The 23604-nt window shown below is 40.5% G+C and overlaps 1 protein-coding gene across 5 annotated transcripts in view; it reads left to right on the top strand.

Moving 5' to 3' along the window:
* LOC114661012 (meiosis regulator and mRNA stability factor 1) overlaps window positions 1–23604 on the top strand; it is a 69905-nt gene that overhangs the window by 16314 nt on the left and 29987 nt on the right. For 2 of the 5 annotated variants that reach the window (XM_028814091.2, XM_028814090.2), the window contains exons 3-14: window positions 4979–5785; window positions 10508–10676; window positions 12482–12696; window positions 12781–12898; window positions 15042–15214; window positions 15636–16094; window positions 16612–16775; window positions 16934–17104; window positions 17282–17456; window positions 20663–20838; window positions 20928–21008; window positions 21800–22036. In XM_028814091.2, the coding sequence (XP_028669924.1) occupies window positions 4979–5785; window positions 10508–10676; window positions 12482–12696; window positions 12781–12898; window positions 15042–15214; window positions 15636–16094; window positions 16612–16775; window positions 16934–17104; window positions 17282–17456; window positions 20663–20838; window positions 20928–21008; window positions 21800–22036 (2945 nt within the window). The remainder of the gene's footprint in view (window positions 1–4978; window positions 5786–10507; window positions 10677–12481; window positions 12697–12780; window positions 12899–15041; window positions 15215–15635; window positions 16095–16611; window positions 16776–16933; window positions 17105–17281; window positions 17457–20662; window positions 20839–20927; window positions 21009–21799; window positions 22037–23604) is intronic. The other 3 variants (XM_028814092.2, XM_051933998.1, XM_051933999.1) reach the window with 3 other exon arrangements.

Below are 23604 nucleotides of genomic sequence, written 5' to 3' on the forward strand. Positions count from 1 at the left end.
GCATGTAATCTAGGTTATGCATATGTAATCATGAAAAAATTCCACCACCATTTTCGACTTCCGTAAGTGCGAAATATCATTTTAATATAAAGTTTGATTATAAACAGAGATTGTGGATCGATATTATCAATTAGTTATGTGAAACAAAGACATATGATATTTGAGAAATATTGTGCAACTGGAAGTGGTTCTGATGACCTTTTCCTCTATCTCAATATATGAGAAAGTCAGGGGTGGGGGGCACACTACCAATTTTTTTTTTTTTCCTAAAATATTGTTTCATAGATCCTTTCAGAAAAAAAATCGGGAGTTGTCTCCCCTCAACTTTTTCGTATGCTCAGATATGGGGATGGATATAAGAGTAAACCGCAAGACAGTGATTCTATTTTTATATTATGTACATTCAAGAACCGCCAACAACAAATCAAATCAAATTAATAACATATAGAATGATTATGATTTATTCAAATTTACTTTTATAAGACTCCACAGCTGCATGAATAAAAGGTAAAGTACCACTTCTGGTTAGCGGAAATAGCTTAAAGGTTGATAGAAATCTATGTTTTGTACCGAATACTTGTATGTAAAATTTGGTTGACCGAAGTGAAAGCGTACTCGGGTTATCTGGTTTACATACACACACAGACATAATTCCAAAAGTGGCATTTTCGAACTCAAGGAGGTCTGAAACTAAATGGGACAAATTGCAAATTGGGACTAAAGTGCAACTTAATAAAATGATCTCTATTTCCCAGTCAATCTTGGCAGTGATCTCATCAGACCTGCCTCTCCTTCAAAGAATCTTGGTGTTATTTTTGATTTCTCCCTTTCTTATTCCGCCCACATAAATCACATTAAGAAACATTCTTACTTTCACCTCCGTAACATATCACATGCTCGCTCCTTCCTCTCCTTTCCTAATGCAGAGAAACTTGTCCATGCTTTTATCACATCCCGCATCGATTATTGTAATTCCCTACTGGCAGGTGCCCCTTCTAATCTTATGTCACAGCTCCAGCTCATTCAAAACTCGGCTGCAAGAGTCTTTACTACTCAAACCAGCAGCAGTGAGCACATCACACCCATCCTGCTTCACCTTCACTGGCTCCCTGTGTCTTACAGAATTGAATATAAAATTCTACTAATAACCTACAAAGCCTTAAATAACCTTGCGCCAAACTACATCAGTGACCTTCTCCATCACTATGCACCTGTTTGCCCACTAAGGTCCTCTGATTCTGGTAATCTTGTTGTGCCCCACACTAATCTACACTCCATGGGTGACGGGGCCTTCAGCTGTATAGCGCCCAGACTCTGGAATGACCTACCGAAATTAATTAGATCAGCTGACTCCATGAATTCTTGAACAGATGAGTTTTGAGCTGTTTTTTAAAAGAAGGCCTTTAGCTCTACTTGACTTTATTACCCTTCTCTCAGTTTACCTCTCTGTCAAGATACTCATGTAACCTGTGTGTGTATGCGAGACCATCAATTATGTTGTCTGTTAGGCTTTTTTCTCTGAATTTACTATTTTACTCTTCATTTATTTATCTGGTTTAGTACAATGCTATATACTGTATACCCTGCCGTTCTTTCTTAAACTCTGTGAAGTGCCTTGAGCATGTGAAAGGCGCTATATAAATAAAATGTATAATTATTAATAAAACGTCAAGATTCATGAAAATCTCGAAATGGAATGGTTGGAGGATTCCAGTACTTTCCCCATATTTCATATACGAGAAAGTCGGGGAGGGCTAAAACGTCGAGATTCATCAAAATCTTGACATCGAATTTTTGGAGGATTACAATCCTTTCCCAACACTTTGTATACAAGAAAGTAAAAAAAAAAATGGGCGCACTTCATATACAGAAGGCACATTCACTTAAGACTATGCTTTTGATTTGAAGATCCGTCTCTCCCCCTCATTCATTGGTCAAGAACTGTTTGTTTGTTTTTGATCCTAGTTATTCTAAAATGGGATGTTAGGGTGGAGCTGTCCTGAAAGTATACCATAGGTTGCAAAGAAAAACAATTCCTGGAGACGGCATGAATAATGATTTAAAGCAAAAAAAAAATGCCAACTGTTCAGTTTTTATTGGACATGAGATGGTGGTGCCACCCGAAGTCATTTCCATTTTTAAATTTGATGGCCAGGGATTCCCCTAGAAACACGTTGGTCAATCCAGTCTTCTAGAGGTGACACTCCTAAATGATTAAATAACTGTAGCAGTAAATAAATAATGCAAAGTCTGACTTTTTACAGTACAAAAGCAATAGATGCAAATTTTTGAAGTGAATAATGATAAAAGCATACCCACAAAAATGCATCTGTACAACTCTTAAATCACTTTCACCAAACAAACATTACATTTTGTGACTCAATTAAAAAAATTGCAAGTTCTGGTAATATGCAGAAGGCCAGAACACCTCTTACTTCTTGCTTTGCATTATAAGTTAAATTACTGAAAGACAGCGACAGTTACAGGAATGCATTTGTTTTGGGGGTGAGGAGAATCGTGTTGTGCCTATTAGCAGTGCCAGATTTATTTCTTGAAACGTGAATGGAAGGTACTTCACATTGGAGCAAGTAAGTCATAGTACGTGACTAATTTACAAGATGGTTTCAGGATTTTCAAACTGATTTTAAATTCTCCAGTCTTTCACATTTAGTGCAAAGTGAGGATGATTTTGGCAGCCATTCACCCTAAAGAACGCCAACATTTGGACAGGAACTCTGCGTGAAAGTGATCAAACACCATAGACATCTTGGTTTTTTATGTGCCTCCTTGAAAATTTAATTCACTCCTTTTCAAGACTGGATAGTGCAATTCTGTTTCAACTCCACCCCCCCAATACCCCCTTTGAGTCTGGGGGATTGGGCAGGTAAGGGTACTATTGAGTGTGTGATTGAGATTACTCACTAATTTCAAGGGTAGGGGACACAGTCATCTTCTTATACAGGGTGGGCCATAAGTTTCCATACATAGGGAAATAAACTTTTTTTTTATGAAAAACCATTTTTATTTATATAATTACTCTTCATGACTACTATTGTTTTGAAAACACATTTCAATGCATGTCCACCACTGCTGATGAACACGTATTAGCACAGCTGGTGTTATGCTTATAATGGCGTTGGTGATTCGTTCCCTAAGATGATTTATGTTTCGTATCTTTTCCTGATACACCATGGCCTTCAAATGCCCCCCAAAGATAAAAATCAAGTGGGATGAGATCTGGGGATCTGGGAGGCCACTCCACAGGACCACGGTGACCAATCCAAGCATATATATAAAAAATATAAAAAGTAAAACGTTAAAAACCATATGTATGGAAACTTATGGCCCACCCTGTATAATATGCCACCGTGGCTGTCCGTTTGTCTGATCAGGATTTTCAATCACCTGTAGCTCACAAACCGCTTGATCTATTGACCTGAAATTTGGTACACACAGTGCCGGATTAACCAATAGGCACATGTAGCATATGCTACGGGCCCCGCAATTTCGGGGGCCCCCAAATGGTGGACCCAATATTTAATGAAAAAGTGTAGCATTGAAAAACAGGTCTTTAAAAATATTATCTTTACGTTTTTAAACTGTAAATTTCTTACACAACAAAACTTTAGGGGCCCAACACATAAAATTCACATAAATATTATAAGATTCTTATTATAATCGAGAGTAAAATAATTATTTAGTCCGGTTTGAACTGTTCAGAATCTAAACTTCAGATGATGCAGACCAAAAGGGCCCCCAAATTTGAAATGTGCTACTGGCCCCCAAAGCTCTTAATCCGGCCCTGGGTGCACATATACTACGTGACGTCTACTATCCACTTTTGGGGTGATGATTGACCTCCAAGGTTATTCCTGTTTTCATATTTATTTTATTTTATTTTATTGTAAAATCAACTCTCGGCAGCAGCCAGCAGGGTGGCCGTGCGGCGCATGTATACGGCTGCTGTTCTCATCCCTACCACCTTCGCTGTCACTTCCCCTACCTCTTCATATCTTGAATCATTCTTGAGGCAGATTGAAGACTTAAGTGTCAGCTTAAGTGAAAAACTAAGAAAAACGTACTAAGTAACTGCTACATAAACACTGACTTAATCAGTTTTAACACGAGAAGAAGCGGGCAGCTAGTGCAGAGGAAAGAAGAGCTGCTCAGGAAGCAGCAAGCGCATCAACCTCTGTGCAAACGAATGCTATATGTACAGAGAAAGAGGATGAGAACTATAAGTCGTTATCATGCAGTCCGGCCATTAGTGGTATCTAAATAATATCGTGTGGGGAAAGAAAAATCACAACTCCTAAAAAGTAGAACCTTTCAAGAGAGGTGAAGGCCTACCATAGTATTGTCTTCCTGGAGGTAATGCTTGGCCTTTGCACTTTATATTTCCTTGGGTGAAATTTTCGAAACTGAGGTATGCTAACCAATGTACCAAAGCTTTTAGGTGTCCTGTGTTGTCGGGTATTTTATCTTTTTTTTAACTAGGTCTCATAAATCTCATATTTATTCATAAAGCACCCAGTTGGAAGTTTGAAATGTGCCGGGATGAGACGACTTATGAATTCTTTGGTGCATATCCTATTCCACAGTTCTTTTTGATGTTTTCTGAGTGATGAAAATCCAGTAGTAGGAAGACATTATCACTACAGGCCACCCTAGGTGGGGTAGATAAAGATGGAAAAATTAGGCAATGAGTAGAGAAGCTAAAGGTTTTGTCAACAAATTCTGATTGTAATCTCAGGGTGACTTGCTGTCAAATCAATATTTGTTTTGCTTTGGAGAATGTCGTATGCCATAAGGTTGCATGATTTCCCTTCCACGTCCTACATGGTACAGGCTTAAAGAAAAGAGTTGAGTATTTATTTTAATCAAATGATGATAGAAATAGTGAATTTTATTTATGACTTCAGAGATACATTAAATGCATTTTTGTATTTCCTTTTTTTTTTTTTTTTGTTTTGCACAGACAGATTACATGGAAAACAGAAAACCAGTGCTGGAACTGAAGGATGTCCCACCCCCTCCTCACCATGCTGCCTCTAATCCCTTTCCTGCTCTTCCTATCCCTGGTTCCGCTTCCTGCTTTCAGTCAGCCCAGCAGGAATCCCCAAGAAAGCTGCACCCGCAGCCAGATGGCCCCCAAGTAAGCGTGTGTGCTCACTGTGAGGGGAGCCGACAGGTTCAGCATGGTGGCAGCAGTGCTGGCCTTTTCAACAATATTGGTGGTGGTAGTAGTAGTACTGGTGGCGGTGGTGGTACTGGTTGTGGAGTTTCACTGCACATTAACAAACCTCTGGACACTTTAAACAGCAGTACCACTGGCACAATCACTTGTCAGGTGGGCTCAACCATTAACCCCCCTCTCCATTCTTTGAGAGACCCCTACCCTCGGATTCATGGAGCAGGCTGTGAGATGCCACACCACACTGGAGCATCATCTCAGTCTCTGGGCACCCAGCAGCATTTACCCTGCTGTGCGGGCCTCCTAAGTCAACTGCATCCCTTTTCCTCTAAATCCAGCTCCTTCGGCCCATCCAGTCTCCACCTGCCATTGTCCTCTGGAGTACTCCCTTCTCATAGTGGCCATGTGGCACACACTGGTTGCTATTCCTGTGAAAGAGAATTTGTTCCAGGGGCTAGGTTGGAGCCGCTGTACTCCACACATGATGATCTGCCTACCACCACACTCCTTTGTGCTAATCCCTTGCACATGAATGCTGAGCACACACTCTTTCTGAAGGGCACGCACTACTGTAGAGACTGCTTGAGGAAGGTTGGTATTTTCTTCTTTCATGAGTAGTTGTGTTTTGTTTTTGCTTAGTTTTCAATATGTTGATGTTTTTTTTCCAGGTGGCCTCATTTGGCTCATTGATCTGTTTAGTAGCAATGACTTTCCTTTCCCTCAGTTACTGTTGTACTGTAGTATTTGTTAATTTCACTCTGTAGAACTTTTCCACCAGCACATTTTTCTGGTCTTGATAGCAATCAATTGCCTGCTTTCTCACTTTATATGGACTTGTGAAAGTGGAATTTGATAATTAAAAAAATATGGAGAAGGACAAACTGTAATTGCCTTTACTTCACTATTGGCACGTAGACCTATCTTGCTTAACTGGACGAATGCTAACTCACCACTTTTAAGTCGGTGGATAACTGATGTTATATATACTGCTTTTGAATCAGGGTATAATATCAAGTCAGTGAAACTTGAGGGCTATTGATCTGGTCAGTTAAGTAGCAGAGGGGCTTGTTCATCAGTTTCAGCTCCTTTTGTTGCCCCTGTAGTGCACCATGATGTGACACCCAAAATAGGCATGAATGGTTTAACAGGTGGAGGGAGGCCACTGACATTTTTCCCTCATCATCTGTTTTTTTCGCTAGTTTTCCACTTGGCTATGGTCAGTGTCACTACTGGTACCATGAGGCTGTACCTGAACCCTACAGAGCTGGCACAGGTAGTCCAACTCCTCCAGAATGGCACATCAATACGTGGCATTGCCAAAAGGTTTGCTGTGTCTCGCAGCACAGTCTCAAGGGCATGGAGGAGATTCCAGGAGACAGGCAGTTACTCTAGGAGAGGTGGACAGGGCACCTCGTAGAAGGTCCTTAACCCATCAGCAGGACCCACCGGTATCTGCTCCTTTCGGCAATGAGAAACGGGATGAGCACAGCCAGAGCCTACAAAATGACCTCCAGCAGGCAGGCAGGCAGGCAGGCCACTGGTGTGAATGTCTCTGACCAAACAATCAGAAAGACTTCATGAGGGTGGCCTCTAGTGGGCACCGTATAGCTCGATTGGCATTTGCCACAGAATACTAGAATTGGCAGGACCATCACTGGCACCCTGTGCTTTTCACAGGTGAGAGCATGTTCACCCTGAACAGACGTGAAAGGGTCTGGAGAAGCCGTGGAGAACGATATGCTGTAACATAGTTCAGCACTACTGGTTTGGTGGTGGGTCAGTGATGGTCTGGGGAGGCATATGCATGGGGGGGATGCACAAACCTATACAGGGTAGACAACGGTGGGCACCTTGACTGCCATCAGGTATTGGGATGAAAACCTTGGACCCATTGTCAGACCCTATGCTGGTTCCTCCTGGTGCCCGACAATGCCCGGCCTCATGTGGCGAGAGGATGAAGGATTGATACCATTTACTGCCCCCCAGGTGCACTCGCCTGACCTCAATTCAATAGAATACCTCTGGGTGGGACATTATGTTTCGGTCCATTTGCCACCTCAGACTGTCCATCTGGGAGGAGATCCCCCAGGACACCATCCGTCGTCTCATTAGGATGTTGTCAAAGGGTGGGGGGCATACAAACTACTGAGTACCATTTGGAGTTGTTGCAATGACGTTTTGGCAAAAATGGACTCGCCTGCCTGCCTCATCATTTTTTCCCTTTGATTTTCAGGGTGTCTTTGAGTTCAGCCCACTGTTGGTTGATCATTTTCATTTCCACCCTTTCATTCCTCACACATCACCATGTCAGTCCGTTTCAGTAGAGCGAGCCAGCAGGATTTGTTTCCTCGATTGAGATCTGATGTGTTTTCAATGTGTTACTTTAATTTTTTTGAGCAGTATATTATCTAAAATTGGAAAAAATCAAATTCTCACTTAGAGGATCTGTACAAAACTTGGCAGGAACTAATCAGTAACATTTTAGAATCCACATTTAAATTGAGGAAGCGGGTTCTCTCCCCTCTTTTTTTTATATTCTATGTATTTTTATTCATTTCTTTATTTACATATTTTTACTGTTATTTAAGTTTTACTCTGCTAACCTAGCCCTCTGTCTCATGGGTTGGGGTCGATTTGTTTCGAACCTAGTTTTGATAAACTTTGACTTGCTTGTATGAAATGTTATTTGATTTTAATAAAATTAACAAAATGTTTTTAAAAATCTATAGAAATACTCATTGAGCTAAAAGAAAATATCGTACGACATGGCTAACAAGCAATTAACAAATGTGTAAAAGTCTACTTCGTTAAAGTGTTTTGGCACTGATAGCCACCCAAAGTAGCTACAGCTTAGATAAGTTCTTCTCTGAAAATGACATTTTGTTAATCTGAATCTGAATAGTAACTCTGGTGAAACTGAAACACACGAGAATCTCATGAGCAGACAGTTGAAATTCACATTACACTTACCCAGTGCTTGCTGTGAGAGTAGTAAACATGTAGGAGAGCAACACTGGATAGAATTCAGTTTATTTTTTTATATTGTGCTGTTAACTGAGTGCAGACTCAGAGCCTTTACAGTTAATGCTTTGTAGCTGTGAATGTACTGTATATCTATATTACTAAACGACAGTTAATTTATGCACGGCGGACGCACTGAAGCGCATGCGCACTGAGGCACAGTGCCCCAGAGACAAACACAGCGGCTTCCCAGAGTCAGAAGGTGGCGCCCAAACAACACAAGCTGTAAACTACACTTGCTCTACTCCACTGTGCCAGGAGGCTCCCACAACGCGCTTCACACACACCAGAAGCAGAGACATCACGGCTCCACAATGAAAGAGCTCAACTAAAGGAAATACAAAACGAGCCCGTATGGATAAACACAATGAACGAGCGCACCCACAACGCGCTTTTGACACAGCACAGGCAAAGGAGGCACGTATCCAAATGGAGGGAGCTCAACGATTAGTAATACAAACACGAGCCCTTATGGCTACGACCTGTAAACGAGCCCGTATGGATATAAACAATGAACGAAGGCGCCCACACAAAGAAACCGCTTTAGTTCAAATAGGGTTATTGAATTAAATGGAAACTTTACCATGCCTACGACCAGTGAACTAAACCGGAGGTAAAGCGTGCACGCCAGGTTGTACAGCCGCCCGGACGCGACCGCATATACGACGACACAGCCATAAAAAAACAAAAACGAGACTGCATGAACAAAATCAATAACAGAAGCACGTTGAAATGAACTGTCCCAGGACGCACCCACCGTCCATGATATTTCATCACGCAGCGGCTTCCCACCGAGGCGCATACGTACTGCGCCGTGGCGCACGCCCCAGAGTCAAACACAGCGGCTTCCCAGAGTCAGTAGGTGGCACCCAAACAACACAACCTGTACACTACACTTGCTCTAATCCACTGTGCCAGTAATATAGATCACATAACGGTCACAGACTCGAACCCAGCGGCTTCCCAGACTCAGTGGCTGGCACACGAACACCACAACCTGTAAACTAAACTTGCTGTGTTTCACTCTGCCAGCAGTCGGTGTCAGCAAAGGCAACGGAATCACGTCTCCACAAAACGAAACCGCTATAGTACAGATATGCTTATTTAATTAAATGGCATTTCCCCAGATGCACCCACCCTCCATGATGCGTCATCCATCCAAATATCAGACGGAACAGAAACTGATTGCCATTCTTGTATTTACGATTCTCTAGAGAATCGCGGGCTTACTTGTACATTAATAAACAGCAAAACATTGATGTATATAAACACACACATTTAACTAAATAATCAAACAGAAACGAATCTCGGCGACTTAACTAATCTTGACAGTATAAGGTTACCTTAATGTTTTAATTGAGAAATGGCCAGTTGTCATTGGAGCAAGGAAACAAGCTAACATTGCTTAAAAAAAAAAAAAAACCTTTGTGGGGTCACGCTCAGTTATAACAGATAGTTACATAACATAAGAAAAAGAAAAAAAAATAACCAATGAGAGGAGACCATTCAGTCCCTCAAGCTTGTTTAACACCTAAGCTGACCCAAGTTGTGATAATTTAAGCTATTTAGGTTCCCTTCATGGCCATTCTGTGGTGTGTTAAGTATTCATCAAACGTTTACCAAGAAGCAGGTGGAATCTTTAAGGCATCTAACGTCTCTTAGTGTCACTTTTCATGGGCATATATGTTCTAAACTTGGCAGCATAACAGTGGTACCAAGTACCACAGCAGGATATTGAAAAGAAAATCTGATTAGACAAGGGTCGGTAAGATAATGGAACAAGATGATCCGCTGTGGTGACCCCTAACAGGAGCAGCCGAAAGAAGTAGTAGTAGTAACGGTTTGCAGTAATTGCCAAGGTGCTGTTTTTGAGTAAGTGACTAACATAGCTACAGTATGGCAAACTGAAATAACAGTGGTGCACTCTTGAGTGTCCATCTCTTTAAGAACAAGGTGGTCCCCCATTTGCTCACAGAGATGTAAACTTGATAAGGTGTTAAACAACAGACCACAGTTGTTCACCTATGTAGGCTTTAATATGTCACTCTCTGCTGAATAACGTTTTGCCTCTCATAATCGTAAATGAGTGGTTGCGGCTGGTGTATTTAGCTGAATTCACTGTAACATTCCTTGTCATCATTAGGAAATTGTATTCATATAAAAAATGGTAATTCTCTAGTCTATAGTTGCCTCTACCTGGCAGCAAAGTAAAATGAGTTACTTAACGACTTTTAGAACCTGCAAGAAACAGCAAATATTGACTCAACTTGCTTTTTATTTGTGGTGTTCCAGCCTGCCAGACCACAAGTTTCGGATTCTGTGAAAGTATGGCCCAACATTCCCCCTCCATCAGCACAGTCTGCACCTATCCCCATGTGTAATGGTTGTGGAGTACCTGGAACTGCAGCAGATGGAGTGCTGCTTTTGGGATCAAGTCTTGGCAAAGAAACACAAAAATATGGTAAAGAGAAAGAATTGATTTTTTTTTTGTTTTTGGCAGGATGGCTGGGATGTTCTGATGAGTTCAGATTTTGGGTGTACTTTGTGTTTTGCTATTACTCAATTTTGAAGGCATTTATAGACTTTCCCAACTAGGAAGAAATTTTTTTGTCTTGTAAAAAGGTGTCATTAGAGAATTCACAATAATGAATATATAGAAAAATGAACTGAGGAGCTTACTGTTTTATAGGTTGAGATTATTAATAGGCGACTATACTCTATGTGACTTGCAGACTGCCTTGGGTACTTTTAAATTTCAACCTTTCTGCAGAAGTAGGTAACAAAGGCCATTCATTATTCAGGGAAACTGGCAGATACCAGTAGTTCTTTTATAAAGTTTGTCTCTTTAAAATGTGGAATAGGTCACAACTCCAAGTTAGGGCCTTCACAAAATGTGATTGAAGTTAACAGTTTTACTAGTATGTAATGACAGGGGAACTGAATTTCATCATGTGAATTCTATTAATTCTATGTGTGCTGAGTATTTTATGATCCCTGAGGGCAATTTCACTCGCTTAAGAAAAGACACTGAACCTTGAGACATAATGCAAAACAGCACAAAACTAAGTGCAAACTAGTAAACAAGTATGGGACTCTGAACTATGTACTTAATGTATTGAGGGTACTGGCTATGATGAATATTGGCAGCATCATGGAAAGGGAATTATGCCAAGTTATGGCTGAACACAAGAAAGGAGCCTGGAGCGCTTCTTGGTGTATTTTGTTCTCCCTGATTCTTTCCCTACTGGTCTCTCTGATCATTTGAAAGGACAATCCAAAAGCCAACAAGAGAGGTTAGTCCCACAGTAATTAGCAACAAAGGTACCTCTATGGTCCCACCACCCACCTGATAAGTCAGAGTGTCATTGGACAGTCAGTGGTGGTGTGTTACACCAGGACTAGTTGATGTGAAGATAGAATACTTTACCACAGATCAGGGTAAACTGCTTTAACCCTTAAACTGCCAGAACTGGCTATAGTCAGTTCCCAATGCAATTTGGCACCACGCCAGAGCCGAGTATATTTGGCAATGTACTTTCGTTGAACGCCGCAACTGGCTATAGTCGGTTCCCAGTGCAATTTGCCAGCACGGCGGAGCTGATAAGTCCATGCCATACATTTGTTGAGCAGCCAGCTCATGACCACTAGTGCCCCCTGCAGCATCACTGTCCCTGGGATTCAGCCGCTGCACTAGACTGGCCTGCAAGCATTAGCGTTGGCCTCTGTGTACTTGCGTGCAGCCAGTTGGCTCGGTGATTTACTGAATTTCATCAGTGGCGTTGGTTGCACCTTGTTCGTAGAATAGATTGTTGCAGTAGTTTTTTTTTAATAGTTTTTACAATTCATTGGCAGTGTGTAAAATGATCAGTGTTGCAGTAATTGTGATGCTCTTTGCATGAAAAAAAATGCATTCCATTAAAATTTAACTTTTTTTAGCTGAATTGTGACGTTTCCTTAAAAAGTGAAGCAAAAAAGTATTTGGCGTCCAGGGATGCATTAACCCCCAAATATGTGGCAGTTTAAGGGTTAAAAAAAAAGGTGCGTTTAATTTTTTTTGTGTTAGACATCCATTTTTGTGAAGTTTTAGTTAGCCAGTAGGCCTTATGATAGTAGTCTTTTTATTTAAGTGCAATTTTTTTTAATAAAAAAGTGCATCTAACAATATATTGTGAATAGATGCCTTGAGCTTTGATTAAAATTCCAAGCAGAGCAATTAGGATGGAGTGACATTCCAGCAAATTATTACTACTTTTTTTTCTTCTTCAGGGTCCCCAGACCTTAGTGCACAGGAGAATCTGCCTCCAATTGGCGTGTTCTGGGATATTGAAAACTGCTCCGTCCCAAGTGGCCGTTCTGCAATGGCTGTGGTGCAGCGGATTCGTGAACGATTCTTTAAAGGACACCGAGAAGCAGAATTCATTTGTGTCTGTGACATCAGCAAAGAGAACAAGGAGGTTATTCAGGAGCTTAACAACAGCCAGGTAAGCGTAGTTGGCAACTTTGTTCATACTGTCTAAATCAGATTGTGGCATTCGTACTTCGCTCACTTTTCCATGTTGTTTTAGGTGACCGTGGCCCACATCAACGCCACTGCCAAGAATGCTGCCGATGACAAGCTGAGGCAGAGCCTGCGCCGGTTTGCGGATACACACACTGCACCAGCTACCGTGGTGCTTGTGTCTTGTGAGTAGCTGTACATACCATTTTTGTAAGCAGGATTCAGCCTAATGTTCCTGTGCACTCTTCCTTATAGTCTGAAATTTCTATTTTTAACATGTACAAAGCTGTAAATAGGTGAATAAACCAAAAGCAGTTGAAGTTTAGTATTTGGTTATGTTAAACTTAACAAGCAGTATGCTCCTTAGACTTCAAACCACAAGCTTACTGGTGCCTTCCCTACCATAAACTCCCTGTATGACCTTGAGAGAATTTCTTATACAGATAGTCATCTGTCCCTTTGTGTGCCATAAGAATGGGCAGTAAAGTAGCACTGTGTTTAGTCCCTGTGCTTCACAGCTCTGAAATCTCAAGTTTGAATCATTGCTCAGATATTTCTTGTGAGGGCTTTGTTCTTTATTCTAGTGTCTCTGTGGTTTTTGTTTAACTCACTTTCTTCCCTCATCTACGAGTCTGTGTGTGTGTTAGTGTAATTAGTGAGTGAATGCAGATCAGATTTAGTTGGTTCCTGCCTTTCACCTGATATTGAAAGTGTAAGGTATACTATACATAAACAGGCCTGGTGACATATGGACATTGTGGGGGAAAAGCTAAAGAGCGCTGGATTTCTAAATACCTGAAGGATGATATCTATTTAGCTTATGCTGAGATCCAAAGTGACTTACTCTTAAAATTGTTTTCAATTTTCTGCACAATGAACACTGTTAGGTTAATATCAAGAAAAAGCTAAACAATAAAAAGTGTATGACCCCATGCGGGTCACTTAATCTGTTTTATATACTTTTTTAAAGAATTGCATGTTTTTACTTTTTGAAATTACACGTACATGACGTGTATTGGGGTGGCACGCTGGCGCAGTGGGTAGCGCTGCTGCCTCACAGTTAGGAGACCTGGGTTCGCTTCCCGGGTCCTCGCTGCGTGGAGTTTGCATGATCTCCCCGTGTCTGTGTGGGTTTCCTCTGGGTACTCTGGTTTCCTCCCACAGTCCAAAGACATGCAGGTTAGGTGCATTGGCGATTCTAAATTGTCCCTAGTGTGTGCTTGGTGTGTGTGTTTGTGTGTGTGCACCCTGTGGTGGGCTGGCGCCTTGCCTCAGGTTTGTTTCCTGCCTTGCGCCCTGTGTTGGCTGGGATTGGCTCCAGCGGATCCCCGTGACCCTCTAGTTAGGATATAGTGGGTTGGATAATGGACGGATGGATAACATGTATTTACTTAGCTGACATTTTATCCAGAACAACTTATAAAAGAGGTTAACATAATCAAGTAGACATTTAGTTTTTTTGTTTTTATTGTGTATGGCTCGCCTTGTGATGCAATTGTGTACAATGACAGCTATATGAATAAATATTATCTCTCTATTATATAAAAAAATCCTGGGGTGAGACATGAGTTTTTCAGAGAGATACTTCCAAGTCCTCCGAGACAAGGCTTTGTGCCAAGACATTTAACCAGGCCCGGGGTCGGAAATAAAAGACAAAGAGTAGATGACAAAGTAGAACAACGTAAAGAGGTTCAGAAACGTTGGTGCGATACACATACAGAGCAGGCTAGAGATAATGAAAGTACTAAAATTCAAAAGTCTCAAAAAAAATGATAATAAAGATCACATTAGCGCTAACAAACGGAAATTATTACTCTGTGAAATAACGGAACAGCGAAAAGAGATTGAATATATTGTTCGGATGTAAACTTTAAGTCGGAGACTTGTAGATCGTCTAATTTATGTTGCCATGAGGGAAAAGTAGTGTTTCTTCCCAATGAAGAGGCCTATCCATGAGGATTAAAATATTTGTTGTTTGGTTAAAGTGAAATGAACATACGCGAGCAGCAGAGACATGAAGTGGCTGGTGCATAGCACAGGCCGAGAGGTTGGAGAGTGAAGCCCCCTAGTCATTATAAAGGTATTTGAGAGTGATTACACATCTGGCCATTTTGTACTTTATAGTCTCGTGTAATTCTAGCCTAGGTTTCTAAACTGGAGATCACTTATAGGTTTTAATATGTGACTACTCTGAATTACTTCCTGCTTTGGTTACAGAATCAGCTAGGTTTGTTGGGTATGCTTACGGTTTTAGAATGCATCTTAACTCTTTTAAAGCAAATGTTTCAACTACCTCCTGCTCTCCTCTCTGTACTTGTCCTTTGCCAGCTGATGTCAACTTTGCCAGTGAGCTGAGTGACCTCCGTCACAGGCATGGCTTTCAGGTGATTTTGGTGCACAAGAATCAGGCATCTGATGCACTTCTGCAACATGCAAACACCCACGTAACCTTTGAGGATTTTGTTTCGGATTTACCCCCAAGAGTTCTGGTTAAGGTGCAGGTAAGTCTGTTTAGGTTCTGGGAGATGTCTGTGAGTGCAGGTGTGCATTCGAGATATTATTTGATACCGTATGAATGTTTGGAGAATTTGAATTTGGTACTGTGTCTTATATACTTTAATATTTTAATACTAAAGACTTTTTCACATTGTTTTGTGTTTTTACTTTTTTTTTTTTTTTTTTAAGAATTTAAAGATGTGATGGTTTGACATATGTTGTACATATGCATTGTTGTACAGACCTCATTGTTAAATTTATTGTACGAGGCATGTAAAATGGTAAACATAAGAGAGCACTTTCACGTGCAGTTGGCTTTAAATTTCTTTCCCGGCCTTTGTAAGGTTGTGAGGATACAAAAATCTGAAAGTGCTCAATATAGAAAGAACAAGAAACGGGCAGCAAATTTTTGTTTGCTTTCGCCAGCCTTGTAACACCCTGCTGTACATCTACAACCTGCCTGCTAACCGGGATGGGAAGAGTGTTAGCAACAGGCTGCGGCGTTTGTCGGATAACTGTGGTGGCAAAGTACTGAGCATCTCTTCAGGTATTGCCATCCTCCGCTTCAGCAGTCGGGATGCAGCAGAACGAGCCTTCAAGCGGATGGAGAATGAAGATGTCTTTGGGAACAAGATCAGTGTTTCATTTATCCCCCCTGCCAAAGTCGGTCCCGAGGTAGAGCCAGGTAATGGCCCAGCATCTTCTAGCTGCTCTTCTTCCTCTCAGGCTGCAGAGAAGCCAAGATCCCCAAAGCGGGTAGGCCGTACTACAAGATTGTGCCAGAACAACGGAGATCCAACTGATGAGCAGTCCTACAGTCCTCGGAAAGGTGCCAATTCTGGAAATGGCTCAGCAGGGAAGAACATTCGAGTTAAAAGCCTGCAGGTACTGGCCCTTAACACACCTCTAACCCTAACAAAAAAGAAACAAACAAAACCAAAAAAAAAAAACGGTGTGAAATTTTAGCTGATAGGCAATTGTTGCATTCCAACAGTATGGTTCCTCCTGAAAGTCTACCATACTCAGTAGATCTTAATTGTCTATGATTAACCACCCTTTTATAATAGTTACGCCTCAAATCTGAGTTTAGGCGTTTATGATTTTGCTAAGGGACAAGGCCGTGCTGGTGCTCGGTCCTTTATGTTCACATTTCTTTCGCCTTCTCTCCCACATGAAAATTTTGTATTTATAGATGCTACATCACTATTTAAATAATTAGTTCAGTGTTCATTACATTTATTTACTAATTAAATGAAAAGTCCCTTTTTTTCACCTTGAAGGGCAGTGAACCACCTTTATCTTATTCACCATATCTGTCAGCAACCACATCATTTCTGTGTTTTAAATGAAGACATCCATTTATAAGGAATTGTGGTCTGTTCTCATCTTTATTACGTCCCAGGAACTTTGTACTCTTGAATCCAAACAAAAACTGAATAAAGAGCTGGACAGGAAAACAAGAAATGAGACCCCCTCACCCCAGACAGACTTGGAACCTACCAGTGGCGTTTCTGTGGGCAGCAAATGTGCTGCAGGCATTGGGGAGCAGTCTTTCAGAGCGAAGAGGTGAGTCTCTGAAAATGGAATGTGTACGATTTCTGAAGTTTGCTTTTTAGGGTGCATATAAATTAAATCTTGCACTCTGGTCTTGCATGCCAAATTGTTTGTTTTACCAAGTGATGTTATAGCATTGTAGACTCTGTCATTATTTGTTTTTGCATTAGACGTGACTGTTCAACACCTCGTAGCATAACCGACTCCCCTGTGGAGAGAACAGACAAGACATCGATTGGTTCTATCGGATTTCATATCAGCACCCCTTCAGCCTTCAGTAAGCTCACCCTGCAAAGAACAACAAGCCCTCTGGTACTGTCTCAGGGCTCCTGGTCTTCCCGGTAAACCGCTCTATTTTTATTAGTAGTAGTAGTAGTAGCAGCAGCAGCAGCACAGAGTTCACTGTCTGCTTAATCCTGCTTTTAGTTGGTCATTGCTATCCTTCAGCAGAACATTTTCCCTTATTATTTGTTGTATTCTCACTTCCCATGTTTGTTTATTTTTTCCCTCCTCATTAGAAGTGGATCTCCCTCCCTCTCTAATCGCTCTTCTCCAGCTGTCCCTACTTTGAATAGTGCATGTCCTGATCCTTTTTCCAGTGGAATGGACATCCATGTGACCAACCTAGACTACAGAATGTCCCGTAAGGAACTGCATCAGGTCCTACATGATGCGTTCTCAAAGTATGGTCAGGTAAGAAGCTCTCCATCAAGCAAGTTGGATACCAAGTCATTTTCAGCTGAGTTCCATTACCATTGAATCTGTACAAGTTGCATACCGTATATACTCGCATATAAGAAAAATCGATCATAAAATCAGACCCCAAATTGTACACCCGTTCAAGAATATGACTTTATTTATTTATTTATTTATTTATACATCTTCCTGTTTCCTCCAATCTGGTATGAGGGTGTGAGATACAAAAAACACAAATCAGTGCAAACATCGCTTCGGAATAGTTGAGGTATTACCGTGTGGTCACGTAGGCACAATGCATAGAAATAAAAGGCTGTGTACTCCGTGGTTCCTCTCCCAGGTGGGCGTTAGCATATCATAATCTCTTGGACCAATTTTCTGCATTCGAGTTAGACGACTGACATTATAAAATACCAAAAATGATACAGTAGAATCAAGCCCTGACTTATCCGCGGGAGAATGTGGGTATATACGGTAAATACTTAAGTTTGGCTTAGCTAATGATGGTGGCTTTGAAAACAAAATATAAGCTTAAAATAAATTGAATATCTGAATTTATATGGTTTTGTTTGTCTTTAAATGTTAAGACATTGCAGAAATTACTGGTTAAGGTAGTAATACAATTAAAAAAAATATGAATATTTCACAATATTTAATCAGCAATTATGTCTGGAATGCATTGGTGCCCATTATTATTTACATTGAAGAGTGACAGTGAAGGTCTACAGGACGCTAGTGAGACCAGCTATGTTATATGGGTTGGCGACGATGGCACTGACAAGAAAGCAGGTGGCAGAGTTAAAGATGCTAAGATTTGCATTGGGTGTGATATGGAGGGACAGCATTAGAAATGAGGACATTAGAGGGTCAGCTCAAGTTGGGGATACCAAGTCAGAGAGGCGAGATTGTGTTGGTTTGGACATGTGCAGAAGAGAAATGCTGGGTATGTTAGGAGAAGGATGTTAAGGATAGAGCAGCCAGACAAAAGGAAAAGAGGAAGGCCTAAGAGAAGGTTTATGGATGTGGTGAGAGAGGACATGCATGTGATGGGTATAACGGAACAAGATGAAGAGGACAGGAAGAGATGGAACAAGATGATCCGCTGTGGCGACCTCTAACAGGAGCAGCCGAACGAAGAAGATGATTCTCCACTACTTACAGTTCCACTGAAATTTTGAATATTCGGCACTTTGCTTCACAATCTGTCTTAAATACTTGGGGGTCTGACAGCATACACACATTTTGCATACACTGCTTTTGTAAAGTCGGTTATTTAGGTGTAGTTTATTATTGAATGGTTTGCAAAAATAAAGGGTTTATTTGCTATATGGAGACTTAATAGCATTTTACTTTTGATGTGGCATATACTATATAAGAGGGGTGGCAGGTAACCGAGAATGCATAGCTCTGGCTGCTCAGTATGTCTGAGGTTTGCATAGTGTTTCCATGTCAAGACACTCAGTAGTATTGGATTGGTACTAAATTTTTTGTTTTTGGAATCTATTAACCAACTTTCAGACCTCTAAATCAGATCTGAAGCAAATTATGGATAACTTTAAAACCACACCTGTCTAATTCCACTCTCCCTCTTGTGCTGCACAATTGTCCAAATCTTGTCAAAGTAAGGGGGGCTTCCTATGAAGTCTTGATCACATCAAAGCCTATGGTATCGTTTCATGAAGTAAACAAAATGGACATTCTTTTCAATGTATACTCTATCAAGTGTTGAGGGGTGGGATTTCAGGTGGGGTTTTTGAAGGCTTTGTGGTGTTTTTTTTGTTGGTACTTTTTTCAGTACTGATAAACCACACAGCTCTGTAGCGGAGTGTGCAAGTTCATAGGCCACTTCTGACAATGTTGTTTGGGTCCCGTTTGTAACACTTGGCTGCATCGTTTGCAGTCAAGCAGCCGTAGACTAAAATGAGTCATTTTAAATACAAAAAAGTTGCTCTTTTATCCATGATTCCTGCTTGCTGATAATGTTTAGTTACACATATCTTAGTACAGTGTCTGTTCTTTTAAAATATAATTTTATAAAATTCAATGTATCATTAACTCCTTGAATTTATCATTCGGACTAGATGGTGAGGGATTAGATAGATAGATAGATAGATTGGATTAAGACACTTAACATAATAATGCCTTTTCGTGCAACTACATACGCTCACCTGCCACTTTATCAGGTACACATTGATGTACCGGGTTGGACTCCCTTTTGCCTTCAGAACTGCCATAATTCATCATGGCATAAATTCAACAAGGCGCTAGAAACATTCTTCAAAGTCCATATTGACATAGCACCATGCAGTTGCTGCTGGTTTGCCCACTACACATCCATGATGCGAATCTCCCATTCCACCACGTCCTTAAGGTGCTGTATAGGTTTGAGATCTGGTGACTGTGGAGGCCATTTGAGTACAGTGAATTCCTTGTCATGTTCAAGAAACCAGTTTGAGATGATTTGAGCTTTGTGGTGTTGTTGAGGCCAAATTCTGACCCTACCATCCAAGTGTCGCAGCAGAGATTGAGACTCGTCAGACCAGAAAACATTTTCCCAATCTTCTATTGTCCTATTTTGATGAGCCTGTGCAAATTGTAGCCTTAGTTGCCCGTTCTTAGCTGACAGGAATGGCACCCGGTGTGGTCTCCTGCTGCTGTAGCCAATCTGCTTTAAGGTTTGATGTGTTCAAAGATATTCTTCTGAATACCTCGATTGTAACAAGTGGTTATTTGAGTTACTGTTGCCTTTCTTATTCCTTCTGAGCTATGGCATCAACAAGGCATTTTCTTCCAGACAACTACCACTCACTGGATATTTTCCCTTTTTCAGACCATTCTCTGTAAACCCTAGAGGCGGTTGTGCATGAAAATCTCAGTAGATGAGTAGTATTTGAAATATTCAGACTAGCCCATCTGGCACCAACAACCATGTCACATTCAAAGTCACTTCAATGAACTTTCTTTCCCATTCTGATGCTTGGTTTGAACTTCAGCAGGTTGTCATGACCATGTCTACATTCCAAAATGTATTGAGTTGCTGCCATGTGATTGGCTTATTTAGATGTTTGCGTGAATAAGCAGTTGAACAGGTGTGCCTAATAAAGTGGCCAGTGAGTGCATGTAGAGAATAGTTTAAAATGAGTATTTCGTTGGACAGAATGTGATTTAAAATGTTTTAATGAGTGAATTTGGTTGAAATATAGGTGGTGAGTTTGGAACTGAGCCCTCACACTGACTACCAGCTCCGTGCAAGTGTGCAGATGGGAACTCTTCAGGAAGCGATCAGTGCTGTCAGCGGGTTACATCGCTACAAAATGGGAAGCAGACGCATCCAAGTGTCTCTTGTCACAGGCACTAATAAATCTCTCTCCCTCCTCAGGTAACCATGTATTTTTAGCAATAAAGTGCATACGCTCTAGAAATCTTAAAATTCCAACATCTTAACCTTCACCTCCTCTCTGCTTCCAGCTCTGAAACTGTCAGCATTCTGCAAGATGCCCCAGCTTGCTGTCTGCCTCTCTTCAAATTCACTGAGATTTATGAGAAAAAGTAAGTGTACAGAAAGCAAGAGTAATGACAAGCTAGGAAAATTGATTGTGTTCGTAATGAAAAACTCAACTCGGATATAGATGTGGTTCGTAGGACACAAGTGTTTAAAAGAACCCTGACCTGCAGTTTTTGTTTATGTTGCAATTTAAAGAAATATGATGGAGTTCAAAAGCTTCAGTTAATGTGGTTTATGATTTAATGATTTCAAAATGTAAAAGATGTCTCCTGCTAATTCACTTAAGCTGCAGCATTGCGGTCTTTGTGGCCCAACATTGATGGATTAAAAGCCAGAAGTCCACATGACCGTCATCATCAAGTTCTTCAATGTGAACCCTGAATACAATGAGGACTGATTGAGGTCATTGATGTTAGGTAGAATGCCTAGAGGGGGCTAGGTGGTCTCGTGGCCTTACAGAATTTTTTTTTCTGCAGCCATCTGGAGTTTTGTTTTTTCTGTCCTCCCTGGCCATCGGACCTTACTTTTTATTCTATGTTAATTAGTGTTTCCTAATTCTATTTTCTCATTTATTTTGTCTTTTTTTCTCTTTCTTAATCTTGTAAAGCATCGAGCTGCATTGTTTGTATGAAAATGTGCTGTAGAAATAAATGTTGTTGTTGTTATAGAGATTTTCCACATAGACTGATTGTTGCAGATGCTAGATAGCAACAGTATGATTCTGTGTTACACTGTTTAGGAATGATGGTTTAGACAACCATGACCAGGGGGTGATAGAAGTCTTGTTTTTTTATTTATTTATTTATATATGTATGTTTGTTTTTATTTGCTTAAGATTTGGACGCAAATTGGCAATCTCTGACCTGTACAAGCTGACTGATGTTATGGCTGTGCGAGACCAAGGAAATACCAGGTTGATTTGTCTGCTGCCCAGCAGTCAGGCAAGGCAGAGTCCCCTTGGTTCCTCACTGTCGCATGATGGATCATCTGCCAACTGCAGCCCTGTGGTTTTTGAGGAGCTTGAATATCACGAGCCAATCTGCAAGCAGCACAGTACTATGCAGAGTTTCAGGTACAGGGGAATTTGGAAAAGGGTGTTTATATAAGAAATATATGCACACAAACATGTAAGGTTATATTCAAGCATTTAATTTTTACACATTTCATACTTGTTTGTGGATCTATAGCTTCAGCTGTTTACTGATGTTATGATTAAGTAAATGATGATAAATAAAAACTAATGACTCACAAATGGGAGAGAGTGTAGAGAAGCCGTGCCTTGATATTACTGACATTAAGTATTGTCAGGTGTCTTGTCAATATGCTTTAAAAACCCTCCACAGAACTAGTGATCACAAAGCTTCATCATGTAAAGCAGTGAACAGTGTTATTGCTTTTGCAGTCTCTTTCAAAGTGTTTTAATGACTAATGTGTAAGAAGATGATGAGCAGATAGCTTAAAGTAAATGACACATTTTATAATAGTATACATCAAGTGCTGCTGCTTGCACTGAGTGAAATAATTTCATCTTCATACACTACAGCCTTAACTGTGGTTAGGATGGACATGCTACACATTTCTGCATCTTATTTGGTGAGAGAATATAATGAGTAGTTGCTAAACTCTCTGCATTTTTTTTTTTTTGTAAAGGCAAGCTTTTGTATCAAGTAGTGGTCCTTGTTTCTTGAAACTGAGCCGTGTCCGTTATGTAATAATAGAAAATCTGGTTTTCAGTGAAGAATTGTGTCAATTCTATCAATAAAGATGTAAGACAAGGGTCCCCAGGAAGCCAATTGGACTGTTACTTTTTCTGATAAAGTAGCACATAGGGACGTCTTTATCTCTTACTCCTCTTAGATGCCTGGAAAAGAATTTCAGTGGTAGGTGTGCAATAAATTTTAAAAAATCATACTTGGTAGAGGCTACGGTTTTTTTTTTAAGTCCTGTGTAGATCAACTAAAACATTTAGCCAAAATTATAGTGTGTTGGGAACTAAAAATGTGGATTGTGTTGATTATAGAAAAATGTGACATGTATTAAAGAAAATTCCATATTAGGAATCTTTGAATGATTTTAAGTGTTTCAACCAAACACTTCATCAGTGTTATATTTGTTTGTGCTGAAGGCAAGCTCCTCGACAGTAGTAAAATTCTAGCAAGTTCTGAGCAAACTAAAATATATTGTTTCTTTCAATTCATTGAACTCAAGCCTGGAAAATTCACACTTCATGTAGCATTTTGCTCCATACTGCTATGAGGCAAGGAAGTGGAAAGAAAAACTTTGGCTTTGAAGTGAAACCTCTTTTCTTTCTCCTGCTTAATAGTTTATGTTCACTTAATGTGTCTCATTCAGTTTTTGCTTAGAATTGATGTTGGGCAAGTAATGAATGGCAGGTAAATTCTAATGCTGTCATTGGTACTGATACCCTTTGCTAGAGGCATCACCAGCAGATATGTGTTGCTTCAGTGAGGCGTTTGACTGAAAGTTACATTTAAAATCACAAGATTTTACAATTAAGCATATTCCATAAACTCTCTGCTTCATTGTGGTAGAAATATGAGGAAGTTTAATATATTATTAGTTGAAGCAGTTTGAAACGGCAGCCATCAATTAAAGAAAAGATTTTTGTGAAATTGAATG

Source organism: Erpetoichthys calabaricus, chromosome 11 (genome assembly GCF_900747795.2).
Source record: "Erpetoichthys calabaricus chromosome 11, fErpCal1.3, whole genome shotgun sequence".
NCBI lineage: Eukaryota > Metazoa > Chordata > Cladistia > Polypteriformes > Polypteridae > Erpetoichthys > Erpetoichthys calabaricus.